The sequence below is a fragment of the Anser cygnoides genome, chromosome 6 (assembly GCF_040182565.1).
Source record: "Anser cygnoides isolate HZ-2024a breed goose chromosome 6, Taihu_goose_T2T_genome, whole genome shotgun sequence".
NCBI classification, from domain to species: Eukaryota; Metazoa; Chordata; class Aves; order Anseriformes; family Anatidae; genus Anser; species Anser cygnoides.
Window position 1 is genome coordinate 40,716,768 of NC_089878.1, and position 17,216 is coordinate 40,733,983.

At 48.1% G+C, this 17,216-nt stretch overlaps 1 protein-coding gene across 7 annotated transcripts in view; it reads left to right on the forward strand.

Moving 5' to 3' along the window:
• FMNL2 (formin like 2) overlaps positions 1 to 17,216 on the forward strand; it is a 125,786-nt gene that overhangs the window by 92,123 nt on the left and 16,447 nt on the right. For all 7 annotated transcript variants that reach the window (XM_066999320.1, XM_066999319.1, XM_066999321.1 and 4 more), the window contains exons 10-15: positions 7,806 to 7,880; positions 11,565 to 11,675; positions 12,513 to 12,662; positions 14,731 to 14,832; positions 15,686 to 16,001; positions 16,403 to 16,600. In XM_066999320.1, the coding sequence (XP_066855421.1) occupies positions 7,806 to 7,880; positions 11,565 to 11,675; positions 12,513 to 12,662; positions 14,731 to 14,832; positions 15,686 to 16,001; positions 16,403 to 16,600 (952 nt within the window). The remainder of the gene's footprint in view (positions 1 to 7,805; positions 7,881 to 11,564; positions 11,676 to 12,512; positions 12,663 to 14,730; positions 14,833 to 15,685; positions 16,002 to 16,402; positions 16,601 to 17,216) is intronic.

Below are 17,216 nucleotides of genomic sequence, written 5' to 3' on the forward strand. Positions count from 1 at the left end.
ATTTACATTGAAGCAGGCGGAGTGCACCATTGGAAAACAAGATATATTTTCCTAATGCTTCTTCAGAGTAGTCGATTCATTTTAATAGTGTGATTGTATGTGTGGGTGCACAGAGAATTAAGCTGCTGTCTTTTGCTGCCAACAGTAAACCCTTTGTTTTCCTATTATTTCATGGTGTACTGCTTCCTGAAGCGGGCATGCTGCTCTGGGTTCGCAGAGGCGGTGGTGCGCTGGGTTTGGGCACCTCGTTGTCCTGGTGAGTCTGCGCGTGGCCATCAGGGGCCGTGGGAGCCAACACGGTGCACGTGTGCGGCTTCTCACGCACTCACACTCGCTTTGCACGGACGTGACTTGGAGGCTGTGCTGCTGCCGCCGCGGCAGCCACCCGCCACCCGCTCGGGGCACAAAGCGAGCGTCAGTCAAAGTGTCCCTGCGCTGTGGCATCTTCCCGACATCGGGCCGTAATCAGCGTTGTCCACTGCTGCCTTCTGCAGGGAGGACGCTTGTGTGTTGACGGGGTTCTGCAACCTGAGAAGGTCGCTTAAGTGTAATAAAAAGGCGCCAGTGAGCAGGTAGCGCTCGCATGCCTCTGTGCTGAGGGCGGGTGTGCAGGAAACGTTCTGCTGCACTTGGTGCTAGTGGGAAGCTGAATGTTGTACAGGGCTGAGACAGAGAACGGGAGAAGAACCAAGCCTGCAGCTTGCTGAGAAGCGTCTGCTCTCCCAGCTGACCTGGCTGGTATCCTGCCGAAGACCGGAACATCTTTGAACAGGGGGCAGCTCCTGTCTGTCTGCTCCCAGGTGGTGTGAGGCGAGCACGATGGGAGCCTGCTGCCGATGGGGGATCACCTCCGGGCATCCCCTCTGCTGACAAGACAGGCAGGCTCAGGGGCTGGCTGCGGGCAGCTGCAGCCCTGCGGGAGGGAGCTGCCGGCCTGGGCACCGTGCCTTTGCTGGGCTCACTGCGAGTGTACGTGGCGGTGCCCAGATGGCAACCACGGCTCGGGATCCTTGGGGCCGGTCCTGAGCTGGGGTGTGGGCTGCTGCTGCTCCACCGTGCAATTTTGGAAGGTTGTGCGCTCCCAGCAGAGGTCTCATAACGCTTTGCCCGTTACATATCTGTATTTATATACATACATACACATATATGTGCGTATATAAAGATATACACCTTTGCCTGTTGGGCTAGGTTGAAGGACCTTGTGCTTGCAGAGCAGGCTGGTGGAGAAGTCTGGTGAGATTGGCCAGAAATAGAACCAACAAAAAAGTTCTCGTTAAGCAGAACTAAATAAAAACTCGTTGAGGCTATGAATGCAAAAAGCTGTTTTCCAGCTCGTCTTGGCCTTGCTTCTTTTTTCTTTTTATTTTTTGCAGCATTTCTAATTAGCTGTTTAATTTGCATTCTTCATAAGCTTTTTATTTACCAAAAGTGTAGTAGCCAGTAAGTGAACAACTTCAGTAAGTTTACTTGTTGAAAAAAGTCCAAACCCAACAGCTCTGATGTGTTGCACAGTGAAAACAGTTACAAAGACTTTTTTTTTTTTTTTGCAAATACTAATTTCTTCAGCTTTTGTGAAGATCTGAAAATAGCAGTTTTTCACTTTTTGGATATACTTTGCAGCATTCTGAACTAACATTTTAAGGAGCAAAATCTTAGATCCTTATTCAGCTTTTTGTTAATCTCCATTTTGAACATAGGCTTTACTTAAATAACAGCTAAGTATTTCTGAGAAAAGACCAGAGGGCTCTACCACTCTCTTTTTTTTTTTTTTTAATAAGCATAATTGTAGTTTTAAACCAAACCGAGGAGGCAGAAGAATTGACTGCGATCGGTTGCGAGACAGAAAGCCAGCCAGAAATAATCCTGGCTCTCTGCAGGAAACACTTCCCGACTTTGGCTCTAACCCAGCGAAGCAGTTAAGTTGCTTATTATATAAGCATATACCAAAATAATTGAATTCAGTAAGGTGAGTGGATGCTTGTGTGCTTCTCCATATGGGAAATAATTTTAGAGTTTTAAAATAAAAAAAGAATAGAGGTGCTTTTTCTAAGATGAACCATATTTCTCAGAAGACCACCTCATTTTGCTCTAAGACAAGAGGAAGTGCCAAAAATACACTTGGAATTCAGATAATCCAGGAAACTTTTGGGAAGCTCCTCATTTTGTGGTTATCGCAGCGTCTGAACTTTCCTGTCTGCTCGGCCGAGAAGAGTCAGCATAGCTCCCTGCAGGCCCGCGGGTGAGGAAGGAGCACGGTCTGGGACGCTGGCACTTCCTCTGGTTTAACACCAGTTTAATTGACTTATTTGTTCGCTGCTCTGCCGTATCTGACAGGTGAGCAGAACTGCAGTCCCATCGCACATCGTCTACTCACGACGGCGATGCCGGGCGTATAATGGCAGGATTCATTTGGATTGCTGTGCAGCGAGCTGGAAAGCCGAGGCATGGCAAATGAACCTCTTTGTTTACCTCCCTCGGTTTTCACTCCAGCGAAGTGAGACAATATTGTTCAGCCCTAACTTTTCACAATACTGAATTCAGGGTCAGATTTCTCTATTTGAATAATGAGTGACAGCACTGAAAACAGCAGAGCCGGGTTATTCTTACAGGCCATTATAATAACTCAGTGCTAGAAGAAACAGTTTGCAAGCGCTGGAAAATGTAAATACATTTGTTGTCTTTTCTACTGCAGCAGTATTTTCAGGGAGCCTTAACCCTGCTGGTAGAGAAGTAAGAGGTATTTTAACCTAGTAAGTATTAAGTAACTGTTTACTTAACCAGTAACTTATGAGAAAATTGATTTTTTGTTCTTCAGTGAACTGCAAAAATGTCAGCATGATCAGTCAAAACAAAGTGTTCCTGTTGAGCGCTGCTTGCCCGTGGTGGGATCTGCTGACCACAGTGGGCTGTTGTGGGGGAGAGAAAGCGATCATTGTGCCGCCGGGACAAAGGAGCACAGACAGGAGGAAAGGTTTACAAAGGGTCGCATGAATTTTTTGGTTGCATATACATCAGGCTGTTTATAACACCGCACCCAGTATGGGCTGTGTTCACGTGCACAGTGCATGTGTGCCCTGCAGTGATGCTCCTCGCATGAGATCAGTGGCTCTTACTGCTCTCAGAGGGTTGTGGAAGGAGCAGGCAGCAGCTTAAAATAACCTTTGGGCACCACATGGTTAGATGGTCACTTGAACACTCGCACTGACAGATAATGGTGCTGCATTGCAAAGCCTCTGCTAAGGTTTGTGTGTTTCAAATTTAGCCCTTCAGTAACAAGCGACTCGCACTGGGGCGGCTGCAGCAGGCAGCTCCTGGGCTGCATGGGCTCCGTGTCTCAGGCGTGCGAGCATCGGTCCTCCAGATGCGGAGGAGATAGAGGTCTGGCAGCTGTGGCTCGTAGTGTGCGATTTGCACTGTTGGCCAACAAAGCTGCAGCTTGAAAGCCTGAAAATACAGCTTGCGTTCCCTGCCGTCTCCATACGGAGCTCGCTGCGTTGGCTGGTGGTGAGGTTTGGTCGCAAGCTCGGTTCCCCAGGTGACGCTTTGTGTCGTTAGATAATTACCCGGGGCAGGAGGATGATGTGCTTCAGTCAGCCTGGGTTTTCACTTTGTCTGACACTGCGTATGAAAACGTGGCCCTTTTTTCAAAATAGCCCTGTTGCCATGTGCTGTCTGCCCCAGCTGCCTTTCTCCAAAGGCCACGTGAGCGGGAGCAGCGCGAGCGCTGCCGCCTTTGAACTTTGCTCCTGGGTGGTCTAGATGCGAACTGCGCGACCTGACAGCACTGCCAGGTGGATACGGATGCAATTGTCACAACATTTTTCATAACAGATCCTTTTGCTTCCTTACAGCGCTGCTTTGTACCTTTGTAATGCGTCCGCAAAGGGCTTACCTCGTTAGCACCCAGAGCCCTTCCAGAGAAAGGACCCTTCGTGGGTGGCTCTCCATAAAGCCACATTGTTCTTCCAGAACGACGTGGGCTTAACGCAACCTAAAAAGATTTTTTCACAACCTAAGTAGAGACAGAGGCTTATTATAGCTGTGGTAACCCATTTAATCTTTCTTCATACATAGAATGATGCTAATAAAAGAAAGATCGGTCTTTCTTAGTCCCAGCCGTACTTCCAATGCAAATGACAGACCTTGGAAATTTATTCAAATATAAATGGCAACATATGGTTTTATGCGGTGGGATTTGATTTCAGCATTCGCCTTGGATTTCGGCCAATCTTCAGGCTGTAGGCTTCATCTACAGTTTCGCTCTCTTTAATCTTCCAGGATAAATTATATCATTTCGTGAAAGTCAGCTCACTGTCTCTCTTGAAGCACACATGTTCCCAGCACTGACTCATCTGATGATAGTGTGAAATATCTGCAAGCAGCCGCTGAAAGCCACAGGTTGTTGGTGCTTTTCCTGTTGCTATCAGCTGCCGAATCCAGCCAGCCGGGGCTGCTGGATTCCCATGATTGGCAATTGTCTGCCGGGCTTCTGTCACGTCAAGTTGCTCCCTGATTTAATTAGTCAACGCTAAATGGCTGGTGGTTGTTTATGTCAGCTTTTCTCATCCATGTGGAACGGTTTACATTAGATTTCCCAGAAATCAGTCCTTCTGGCTTGTCTTGTTGAGTGATCCTATGTGCCGTTGTCATGTTTATTTCCATAGTACATGATCTTGTTTAAGTCCTCTCCATTTTGTCCGAAGTGGCTACAGGAGAGGTGTAATTGTTTAAAGAGCTCTAACTTGAGACGAACCTATTTTTTCTTTCGTTGTATTGACTCCAACTGTTTTGTGGTAATGGGAGGGTACGAAGAGTGTAGGAAGGACTTGCTGTTGGTTGAATTGAAATACCATGCCAGTTACTATAGCAGGAAAAAAATGGCTTGGATAATAATGCAGGGATGAGCACAGCTAAGCAGCCTGTGGCGCAAATCAAGGAGAGGCTTCTTCGGGTTTGGTTTGAGAGGGAATTGGATCAGGCCCAGTGTATGCCTCTGAAATCAAACTACATCGGCGGGCAGCTGCTGCCTTTGATCTTTACAGTGCAAGTGGGTCCCTGAAGCCCTGCCAGGTCCTGGGTTTGGCTCTTCCTGGGGGAAATGAGTCTCTTTGCAGCGACTCATCCCTTCTCCTGCTGAAGGGCGTGCTGCTTCTGCCTGGGAGCATACGTGGCCCAGGGAGGCGTGCACGAAGCAGCAGCGGCCGGCCTCTTCCCGGGCAGCAAGGAGTGAGTCTGACGGCCCTCGGTAAGAGGGTGCCTGGCAGGGTGCTCACAGTGAGTCCCTGAGGAAGGTCAGGTTGCTGCATGCTCACTGAAGCTGAGCTTCTTTGCGCAGAAACCATTCCTGGTTCTGCGCGCAGAGAGTAATGCAGAGATGCTCTGGTCCCTGCCGGAGAGCACTCATTTGAGCTTTTGCTTTTAAATGCACACTTGTTCAGCCAGATGCTCACGATGAGCTCTGTATCTGTCTCTGTATCTTCCCAAGGGCGCTTCTGGCCATTTTGGAGTTGAGTTTGGACATCTGGTGGCTTTGCAGAGCCTAAGTCTCCTAAGTGAGGCCAGCTCTTGTGCCACCACCCCGCAGTGTGTTGCGGGGCAGGAGCAGGAACTCACTCGTTTGCCCTCGGTTTTGGTTAGAAACATTTTGGAGCTGCCCTAACTCTGTATACAGTGTTTGGGCTTTGATCTCCTGGCGAAAGATGATTCCTGGAAGGCTTCAAGAAGATTACCCATGAAGAAAACCCTGGAGTTAGACGGAAGATTTAAAGCCTGAAGCTGAATGACCGGTGTCTCTCCAAACCCACCTGTCCTTTTCATGTCCCAGGGCCCTGCTCTGCTAAGCAGAGACAGGTCTTGCATCCTTCTCCCACTGCACAGCTGCGGGCCAGACAGCACAGCAAGACTTCCTGCATCCAAGTGGGTCTGTCTCAGCTCCGTTTCACTGTATCTTGGGCCTTAACGTGTGTTTTACAGGCAGAGTGGAGCAGCCCACGTAAGAGTGTTGAGTGCTTTGAAACCCCTTCCATGATGCAGGCTGTACAGAGAGCTGAGTCCTTTGGGTTTATGATTGTGACAATTTGCCTGACCAACGAGCACGGTCTGTTTTTCACAAGGGTGCGGGCTTTGTTACTGAAGTATTTCTTCTGAGTCTGAGGTTTAGCTGGAAACACGCTGCATTTTAAACACCGTTTTAGCCAGTGCTGGTGTACACCTTCGGCACCCTGCCTAGCAGATGCGTGCAGTTGCTGAGCCAGCACCGAGCCCATTAGTTGCAAGCTGTGGCACTGCGGCCGTGAATATCGATGGTAGTGTTAGCAAATAGTCCGTCATAACCATTGTCACTGACCTCGTACAGAGATCCAGTGACAGACATCCCATTGACGTCAGGTACGGACCACAGATACATGAATAATAACCCAGTTATGACAATTTTGCATGGGAATGACAGAAGGTGTGTCATGTGCACTGCAAATAGATTTCCTTCGGTCGTAACAGACAGCAGAAAGCAGGGGAAGGAGCACCCAGCAGTCCACCACAGGCAGTGCTTTGCAAATCCAGCGATCAGCTGAGTTTAGGTCCCATTAAACTGTGCAAAACCTCCCGCCGACTTCAGCGAGGTCTGCCTTCTTGGTGGAGATAAATACTGCAAGATAGAGACAGCTAAAAAGAGAAAGCTGAGGGGGGATTAGTAATAGCAATGCATACTTTGGAAAGAATTTGCTTTGGGGGAGTAGGTGGAAACCTGGGCCAGGGATGTGGTCCTGCTGTGGAGGCACTGTAGAAATGCATCCAGAGAAGCAATCCTCGCCCCAGAGGGCTTAGTTCCCAAAGAAGCACCCAGTGCTCCCACCAATCCTAATTACCATTCATTGGCTAATTTCACGTAAATGCTGCATGATGAGCTGGCTCTTGAGGGAAGCAGCAGCTGATGTTCTCAGATCTGGAATGAGGAGCCGCGGTGGTAGCTGCCGGAGTTACCGCTCTGTGAAGTGGCTGGCTCCCTGGGGTTGTAATCGTGCTGATTCATTTGTGTCCGCCTCACAGTAGCATCCAGCACTCCCCAGATGTTTGCCTGAAGTCTGGTTAAGAAAGAAAGAAGCCTCATGGGCTCACCAAGGGTTTTGTTCTTCGAACAAAAGGAGGGCAGCGGTGCCCACTCCACGTTCCCTTTCACTTTGCAGTGCGTTTAGTGTTTTGTGAGTTTGTTGGGAATCACTCAGATCATTTGTCTGCCGAGAAAACGAGGACTCAGCCAGAGAAGCTATGGGGGAGTAATAAGATTTAAGCAATATACTGAGACCTACTTTATCTTTGATCTTATTTCTCCCTCAAGTTGGATGTGTTTCCTGCCAGCACCCCTGTATTACAGCTCTGTAATTCTGAGCAGCTGATCGTTGTGCTGATGCATTTCGCTCCTCATTTAGCCTGTGATGATTTTCCTTTTTTCCTCTCTGTAATTTGGTCTTCTTCCTAATTACATTATGTTACAGTGGAAAACCAATTCTGAGCTGTAAGAGAGGCCAAGTCTTCCTGTGGCATAGCCTAGCGTAACTCTGTTGTAACACTTGTACACGCGGTGGGTATCCCTAAATTTTTAGGGGGAAAAGAGCTATGAAAAGTTACAATTGGAGAACAGGTATTGCTGTGAATCCTCAGCTGGATTTGTCATGAAGAAGAATATTTGTAACAAGAGAGGGAACGTGGACAGAGAGATTCTGAGCAAGCATAGAAGCTGCTTTTTAAATGTTTTTAATACTCTCTCTTGCCAATTGCAGTTTAACATACACGTGGTGATTCTTTTATAGGTGTGTGGAGAGAAACAGCGCTTTGAGAAGCTGATGGAGCACTTCCGAAATGAAGACAACAATATAGACTTCATGGTGAGCACTCTTTATTATCAGCAGACTTGGGTTTCTCTACTTACTGTGTCTGTTCCTGCTGTCACACGCAGCGTTGTGATGTGTATGATCCTTGGCCTAAAATTACCACAGCGCAATTTTTTAATATTCTAAACTGCATAGTATAACTCTCGTATTTTTTTAGTTTCAGTTGACTTGCCTTCAAGAAATGTCTTCTACCACAGCAATGGCAGTAGGAAAGTAGCCTTTGGTTGGGTGTGCTATTTGTATGTGGCAGGATAGCTGCATCTGCAATATCAAGATGCATATTCTGTACATGGGCCAACATCCTCAAAATCACAGACAGGGAAGTGTGGGAGAGACTCACTGCAGCTGCTGTCTGTCCTTATCTGTAGATAAAAATAGCAGTAGTTTTCACCACTTTGGTTCCTCAATGTGCATGTGTATGATTATTCACCAAATCCACTTCCCCTGGAGCACAGCAGAAAACAGCAAGAGAGGAAGATCTTACTGGCACCCACAGATGCCAATGCCAACTTGCACGTTGGAAGCACGTGAAAGACAGAGGGACGTGACAAGGATGAGCTGGCTGGTTACGTACTTGATACAAAAAATACTTCTGTATCTATTTCTTTAAAGCCTGTGGCAAGTGGGTGGTCATTTTGGTTGGAAGGTCTATTTTTAATTACGAAACAAATGCAGTTCAGATATGGTTGGTGCAGTCTCCCTTGCACTACTCATGCCCAGTGCCTCGAATATGACACAATCCTGTTTGTAGGTGAGGGGAGAGCAGGAGTTTCCCACCTGGTCATATTGGCCATTTGTAGGGTCGCCGTGAAGCATGTGTGACACTTTATACCATATGTAGTGCTTCATGTTAAAGACCTCTTTCTGCCAGGAATTAGGCATTAAACCAGCTGGTGGGGTGCTTTCTACTGGCTTTGAAGACCCCAGTGTCAGTGACTTGCAGCCACAGTGGCCAGGGCCAGGTTTGCACCCACGAGGTGATGGCAGAATCAAAAGGAAGCAGTGTGAGCAAGATAGGATGACCTTTTTCTCATAGTTAAAAAAAAAAAAAAGTGTTATAGTGATCCCTGCAATTTTACTAAAGTTAGCAAGCTGCTCTCAGTAACTCTGTGACATGTTACAGTTGGACTTGTTCCTTATTGCAGTCCCAGTAAGGACTTGTTGCTAGTCACAGTATACATTAAGTACTCTCAGATGTGCGTACAGTTCAGCCTGTAATTTAACAGGAAGATTTGTCAGTCCTAAGCACCCAACTCTTGGTTGTTTCTGCTGTGCTCCCAGGGAAGGGTGATTGTATTTGGGGAGCAGGAGAGCAGCGCAGCGTAGTGCAGTCTGCAAGCAAGACAGTGGCACCAGCCTGCGGCCTGCCACCTTCTTGTGAGCTACAGGATTTGTCCCCTTTATTGGAAACAATCATCCCTCACCTTAATTTAAGATAAGAAATGGTGTATTGTGAGGTTGGAACAGGGAATGTACCTGCCAGCATGTCTGTATAAGCCTGGTGAGCTGTGAATATTCAGCATCCAACTGGGCAGCCTGTTTCATCTGTAAGAACATTCCCCGGTCCTCTCAGGTTGAATGTAGTGGTGAAATTTGCTTGAAAAAGGATAAACAGAGTTTTTTCAGAACTTGCCCAACTACTAATAAAGTCTGCGCCTTTGGGTTGCTTCCATTGACTGAGGGCTTGAATATATGACAAGCCTAGAGCTAGAGGAGAGAGCTCATGACGAACGACTTGGCAGATCTGCTCGTTCTTGTCACCATCTGGCCCTAACGCGCTCCACATGCTGCTGCGAGCAATAGCTGGGAAATGCGCCTGGGGGCGAGGAGGGGGCGCGGGGCTGCAAGAGAGGTGCGAGAGGTGCGGAGCCGAGGAACCAAGGTGCGGAGCTGAGACGTGGAGCTGTGCAGAGAGCTCCTGCCCGCTGCCTCTGCGGTGCTGTGCTGCGGGGACCTGCAGGCTGCACCGTTTGCCAAGGGTGCGTTACGAAGGCAGAAGTCGTTCATTTCTGCGGGATGGGATGAAATGGCTCCAGGACGTAATGTTAAAGCTCGAGTAATTCAAGTAGTCGTAAGGAGTGAAGATAAACAGAGAGCTATTCCTGCAGGACCTGGCTTTCGGGCTGCCCTAGAGGGAGAAGACAAGAGTTGTCTGGGAGGCTGGAGCTCAAAGGGGCTGCAGTTAATTGCGTGGATCTAATGGGAGGAAAGAACAACAAAAAGGCAAAAGTATTTTAGAGAAGGTTCCTGTTGTTGACATTGACTTACTTCATTTTAAAAGCAACTTTCTTAGATTAATTTTCTTTGACTTGATAAATTCCTTAGTTGTGTATGTAAGGATCTGAGAAAGGAAATGAGAATTTGGCCCTAATGTTGTGAGAGCCAAAGCAAGTATAACAAGAGCGCTTTTGAAATAAGGAAATTTGGCTCTGGGAGATCTGACAGGACAGCAGTGTTCAGCTGGCCAAGGCCGGCACCGGCCCTAGGAGGAACCAGAGTTCACCACAGAAACTGGAAGGAGTCCTCTGCCATGCAGAGAGTCAAAACCAACTGCGCGAGCAGGGTTGTTTGGGTAAGAAATGGGTGCACGTTGAGTGGCAGGGATGAGACACCCCAGGAGCTTGTGGCCCTGTGGTTCCTGATGGCTCCTAAGCTAGCTCAGGTTGGGAGAATGGGCATCCCATCCCCAAACCTGCTGTCAAAGGCCACCGTGCAGCAGACACTTGCCCACTGGTTTATTCTTGGGCCTTGAAACAGGGAACTGGCCAGTTTCCAGTAGCAAACTGGAAATCCAGAGGGCAGCCTTCAGTTCTGTCTTCCCACAAAGCAGCCCAGAGACGTGGAGTCGCCTGGAGGCTTGTGTTCATTCTAGAAACCTAGGAGCTATCTCAGTAAATGCTGGGAATGTGGTATTACTTCTGTCACAGTGCCTCCAGCAGGACTGGCTTATGCCCTAGAGGGACACATCAAGGACGAGGCGAACCCTCTCAGAGCAGCTCAGGGAGCGACACGGAGGTGGTCACCCGAGAGCTGGAAGAGTTGGGGATGTGCAGAGTGGGATTTGGCTGTGCCTTATGTTCCCATAAAAAACAAACCTTTGTGGGGTTCCTGGCCCACTTCCTGCCCTTCTGCAGGCAGCTTGCTCTGCTGCTCCTAGGGCTCACGGCCCCCTTCGCTCGAGGGCCTTTGTCTTGTCTGCGCTGTGCTTGGACGTGGTGGCGTGCCAGCTCGTATGGTCTGGTCCCTTGCTCAGTTACCAAACCACAGATTTTAAAACACGCTTTCTGCAAATAACAAAGCACCTTTTGTTAAGTCCCCTCTTCCAACTTAAGGGTTCCAGTTGCAAAATTAATCTCACTTTTAAAGGCAGTTTTGGAACACGGCATTGTTTTCTTAAGCACTTGTGTGCTTGTGTGATGTCTCGCAGTGCGAGCTGGCATGGGAAGCCAAGCAGCGTGCAATAAAGGTAGGCTCCACAGACATGACTTAATTTCTGGAATCCATGTTTCCCTTTATCACAACAGACAAACGCCCTGTAAGCCTGAATCCAATGCTGATGGGGAAAAAAAAAAGCTGCAGAACAGCAAATCACAGTTTCCCTTGGCAGCAGCCGTAACAAAGTGCGGTCACTAGCACTGTGTGCCCCGCCGTGCTGACCCGTGATGGTTCCTCTTGCAGGTGGCCTGCATGCAGTTCATCAACATCGTTGTCCACTCGGTGGAGGACATGAACTTCCGAGTCCACCTGCAGTATGAATTTACAAAACTGGGCCTGGACGAGTACTTGGACGTGAGTATGGCCAGGTTCCTACATGTGGCTGGCGCTCGCCAGATGGGTGAGCTCATTTGCAGCGTGAGGCTGTTGGCGTGTGTGGGCCTTGCCCGGAGATCCTTGCTCCTGCCTCTGCCCTGAGGGCAGCGGGGACACGAGCGAGGCCGGGGAGGCAGCAGGTAGGCAGTACGAGGAGGCCAAGCCTCCTGCTGCCCCAAACGTGCTGCCTCCGACAGCTTTCAGGAGGCCCCACAGCCTCTGCTGAAACCGCCGTGCTTCGGTGCCTGACAGGGCTGCGGCCTGGAGCCACCCTGCCGCCAGGGGAGAAAAACCCACTGCTGCGAGCTGGAATTACAGACCGGGAGCTAAATTGGTAGCTTCGTCTGATAACAAGGGGAGGATGAACCACAGCCGCTCTCTGTGGCAGTGGCGTGGCACTGCATGGTGCAGGCCGTGCGCTGACCTTCGGCCTCGGGCCGCGAGCACCGTGCCTGGAGGTGCTCGCTGCGTGGAGATGGTACGGACGGGCACTGCCTCATGCTGCAGGGCCCCGTCCGTCTCCCATTTGAAAAAATCCCTGCTCAGTGGTACCCTCTGTTGTAATTGAAGATAAGACAGTGCTCATTTTTATTTGAAAGTTCTGGATGTTTGGTCTTCAAAAATGACTGCTTACCATTTTTCACCCCAGCTAATGTTAAAATGCAGAGTGTTGGTAAAATGTTAAAATTAAAATTCCTGAATGTTGGAAGTGGCCGAGCTCCCACTGTTCTCCCTCCCCCTTTTCACTGTGTGCAATTATGTTTCTTCAAATTGCTGCCTGTGCTGAGTGACAGCTTTTTATTTTTGGATTTACAGAAATTGAAACACACAGAGAGCGACAAACTGCAGGTGCAAATTCAAGCTTACCTGGATAACGTTTTTGACGTGGGAGCATTACTGGAGGATGCTGAAACCAAGAATGCAGCCCTGGAAAGAGTTGAAGAACTGGAAGAAAATATTTCCCATGTTAGTACAAAACTGAAGTCACTTTTACCTCTGGAGTGGTGCAGAGCCTGCTCTGCACAGGGACTTTGGTATTTCCCTTTCTTTCAAGAGGTGGATAAAAGCATAGTGGGGGCTAGAACCTTTGGGGTGAGGAGTATTACTTTAAAGGGAGCCTGGGGACTGCTGTGTTTTCGTTATGGGGGATGAAAAGATGTGTGGCAAATGAAGGAATTCTGGAAATCTCAGGCAGGTAAACTTCCTGGGTGCTTCCATGGTGTATTTTGAACCTCACATGCTGCGTATTTTAGTTAACTGGGTTCACCACTTGCTTCAAAGATTTGTTTGTAAGCTGTTTATTGACCTGATGAGAAAATGTCTTATTTACTATCTCACACAGCCCCCAGCTTGTTATAAAGGAATAGGATTGACTTTTTAGCGTGCAGCTCAACGTGCAGTTTGTGTGTATGTTAAGGGCCAGTTTGGTCCTTGCTGTGCAGCACCTGCCTGTCTGAGAGCTTACATGGCCCCCGCTGCATTCCTCAAGTACCTCGATACCATCAGCCCATTTATCCCCCAAAAGCCGTGGTGGGCTGAAGGGGGAATTGTCTCCACGTGGAGGTGCTGAGCAGAGAGCAGTCATTATTTGACTCATTTGCCTGTGGAGGTCCTGGCGCCACAGCTTTGCAGCTTCGGAGGTTTTAGCTTCTGTTTGGTTGTGGTTCTGGGTGGAGGCACTGGGCACACAGAGCCACTGCAAAGCGTTGTTATGAGCTGGGGAAGCTAACTTATGTAGAAATGGCAAATTCCATAGCAAATTCCATAGCAAATTCTCAGTACCAGTAAATAGAGTAGATAAGGATCTCCAACTCCAAAAGCACAGTGAAAGCTCTGTGTGGCTTCCAGCCCTCGCGGCAAGGATGTGTGAAGCGGGAGCAGGCAGGTGGAGTGTGGCCACTGCCGCGGGGCTCCTGCTGGATCCGTGGGGCAGGGCCGTGTCCCGTGCTGGAGGAGGGGGCGTGCGGAGCAGATAGCTGCTGTGATGCCTTCAAACCTGTTGCTGGGCTCAGGAGGCAAGGGCTTAGTACATGGGCTGAAAAATAGCAGTGTGCAGATATCTGGTGTTTGCTCATCGCTTTTCTGTCCCATCTCTTCTTGGTGTCAGTCACTTTAGTCCAGAAAATGTGGCTTGGCTGTTTTAAAATTAAATAAAAGTGTTTTCCATACTTCAGGAAAGGGTCATTCTATTAGCAGTCCTATGTGGCCATCACTTAGAATAAATATATTAAAAAACCCCTTCCAGTGCAGTATCTGCCACTCTGAGGTGCTCTTCTGCTAGAGAAAAATGATGTGGTAGAAATGGCACGGGTTGCTTCGCAGATCTTTCAGCTGTTTAGAAACGTAATGGTTTACTTTGGTGGCAAAATATTAAGGGCTGACTTCTGATCTCCTGTTACACAAACTAGACTAATCCCAGGAGTATGGACATAATTTTCTGTTATTTGTTGACAGAAATATTAATACTAGAATTGCAGGTTTTAATCTCAGAAATACAGAGACCAGTACCACCTTCACTGACCTTGCCTGAATCGGAGTGGTTAGTAGTAATGGAAAAAGCCAACACGAACATCATGGCTTTCAGACCCCCTGATAAAAAATAAAAATAGATCAAAAGACCATGGGAAAGAATGAACTCTCAATAATTGCTAATTAAATTAACTCAGTCGTGAGAGAAGATATTTACAGGTCCCACCACTTCAGCTTCTATTGGCTTTACATCAGTGCCATTGTAGGATTGTGGTTTTTTTGGGTTTCAAATCAAACTTGGTGTGTATACAAAATAATTGCATTTTAAGTTCTTTATTGTAGAGTAGACTCTCTAACTGGACAGGCTCGTGACTGTATTCCAGCCAGGCTGCCTGCTAGTCAGAGCTGAAGGGTAACGTTCACCATCATCAGCCCTTCAGTAGGGCGCTTGGTGCCACCTGATTCCTCCACGCAGGACCCCGTGCTCTTTCCAACAAGTGTTGCTGACATTTTGTTTGAGAAAACTGCTATTACTTACATAATTTATTTCTCTATTGTACAATAGTTATCTGAAAAACTCCAAGATACGGAGAATGAAGCTATGGCAAAGATTGTGGAACTGGAAAAACAGCTTATGCAAAGAAACAAAGAACTGGATGTGATTCGGGTAAGTGCAGTAGGAAAACTCTGGCTGATGCCACATTTCAGCGGAGGGATCTGCTGTGCGTTTCATGTCTGGGAGGTAATGACTATTTTAATGGGTTGAGCAATTTCCATTAGCTTTCTAATTTTGAACCTAGAACAGATTTCAAGTAGATTTATTTGTCTGTGCTCGCAGAGATGGACATTTAACTCTTTGAGTGTGCCAGCAAATCAGTGAACTAGACAAGTACATCCTATTGCTCAGGCCTGTAGCGTTGCTGGTTGAGTTTTGCACACGTGGTTGGCTGTGGAGAGGAGTTTGAGGTGGAACTGGAGTCTTTCAGACTCAGGTAGCACAGCATCAAGCACAGCCTGCTTTCTGTGCACAACCCAGACTTTTTTTCTTGGCGTTCTATTTTAGTAACAAAAATTGTTAATGTAATACTAACTTCAGCCTAAATGTGTCCCAAAGCATGGCAGCTTCTAGGGTTCCTTCTGAGTGTCTGCCTTGGGTGCTTGCAGGTACAACCTCCCCTCCAGATCAGGAGCTCTGTTCATACTTCCCCTTATGGGTCAACATCTGCTCATAGGCAGAGCAACCAGCAAGGCAGCAGATACTCTGAGTTAAAATCAAAATCAAGGTAGAGTACATCTGCTGTGCATAGGTCTCAGTACTGCACACAGCCTTACCTCTAGTGTGGAAAAAACAAAAAGGAGGCCTTCCTCCCCAATGAAGATGTATGGTTTGTGTCAAAATGCTTCGTTAGATAATGCCTGGTGCAGCCCACGGTCTGGTGTCAGGCTGCCTGCTGTTGCTGGTGTAGGTATTCTGTTTTGTGAATAAAACTGCAAATGGCTTGTTTGTGTGGCATTCACAGGAAATCTACAAAGATGCAAATACCCAGGTTCACACCTTGAGAAAAATGGTGAAAGAAAAAGAGGAAGCCATCCAGCGACAGTCAACGCTGGAGAAAAAGATCCATGAACTGGAGAAGCAGGGGACCATTAAGATCCAGAAGAAAGGTGATGGTGACATCTCTATTCTTCCTGTGGCTCTGGCCTCTGGGATGGTGCCGGCAGGCTCAGAGGCTGTGGCCGGCGCGTGTGTCACACCGGTTGCTGGAGCAGCAACTTCTGTCCCCTTGCCACCACCTCCACCACCACTACCAGCCTTAGCAGCAGCATCTGAGGCAGGTAAGAAGCGTCACGTCCCCGAAACACAGGCTGGCCGGGAGCTTGAGAGCTGGGGGTTTGTTGTGCCGGGGTCAGGCACGGTGGCCTTACACCAAAAAACCACCTTCAGTTGTTGTAACGAGCTTGCAGGTCAGGTTTGTTTGATCCATTTCTGAGCTTTTCAGTTGGCAGGAAAAAAAACACTGGCTTCTTTCATTAGGGTGGTTTCGTCCCGTGCTCATATACCAAAGTAGTGTGGTGAAGGGTCCAGCAAATACCTGGCTAGTATAGAGGTGGAGAGGAGAGCTGGGGGGGGGGCAAGGAGGGTGGTGGGCTCTGTTGTGAGTTGTTCTGCGGCGGCTTGTGACATTCTGATTTCTGTTCCTGGCAGTACCTCTTCTCTTCTCTCCTTCTTTCCGTAGTGCAAAACGGCCCTGTGACGGTGCCAATGCCGCCTCCACCCCCGCCTCCACCGCCGCCGCCGCCACCACCACCTCCTCTCCCAGGTCCAGCTTTGGACACCGCTCCTGCGGCTCCGCTGCCCCCGCCGCCCCCGCCGTCAGCTCCCCCCCTGCCCGGGACAGCCTCTCCCACCGTGGTTTTCAACTCAGGGCTTGCAGGTAAAACACCCCCGCGTTTCCCCAGCGTGCTGAGGGTTTGCCTGCAAAGTAAGCAAAGGCAAGGCCGGGGCATGTGGACTAGAGGGGACAGGATACCGAGGTGGGACTTTTTTTCTCTTAGTCGCCTAACCAATACTCTTTATCTCTATCTGGTATTATACTTAGAGGGATTTATAAAAGGAAAGATCATTTATCAATCAAACAGATTTGGTTTGGTCTGTGAGAGATGACTTCTTCAGTGAAACTAAAGCTGTTGCCAGAAATATTTTTCTAACATCATCATTTTTGGCTTGAAGTGAACAAAATATGGTTTTGAAAGAAATGCAAAGCTTCATGGTTTTGATTTCTGCTCAGAACATGATGAAGAAATATCTGTGAAAAAAAATGGCAAACTTTTTATAATATTTTGGAAGGAAGAAAAATTTCCTGACCCATCTTCAATCATGTTTTTATGCACTCTCTATCATATGCCAAGCATCTCACAGAGCAAGTGAATGTTAATTGGTATCACACCCCTTCCCCTGCAGGAAATCTCAAGAGTACATTATGATTCCAGAGACTGAGAAGGTCTGATTAATAGCTTTTTTTTTATTATTAAACTAATTAAGTATTCCAG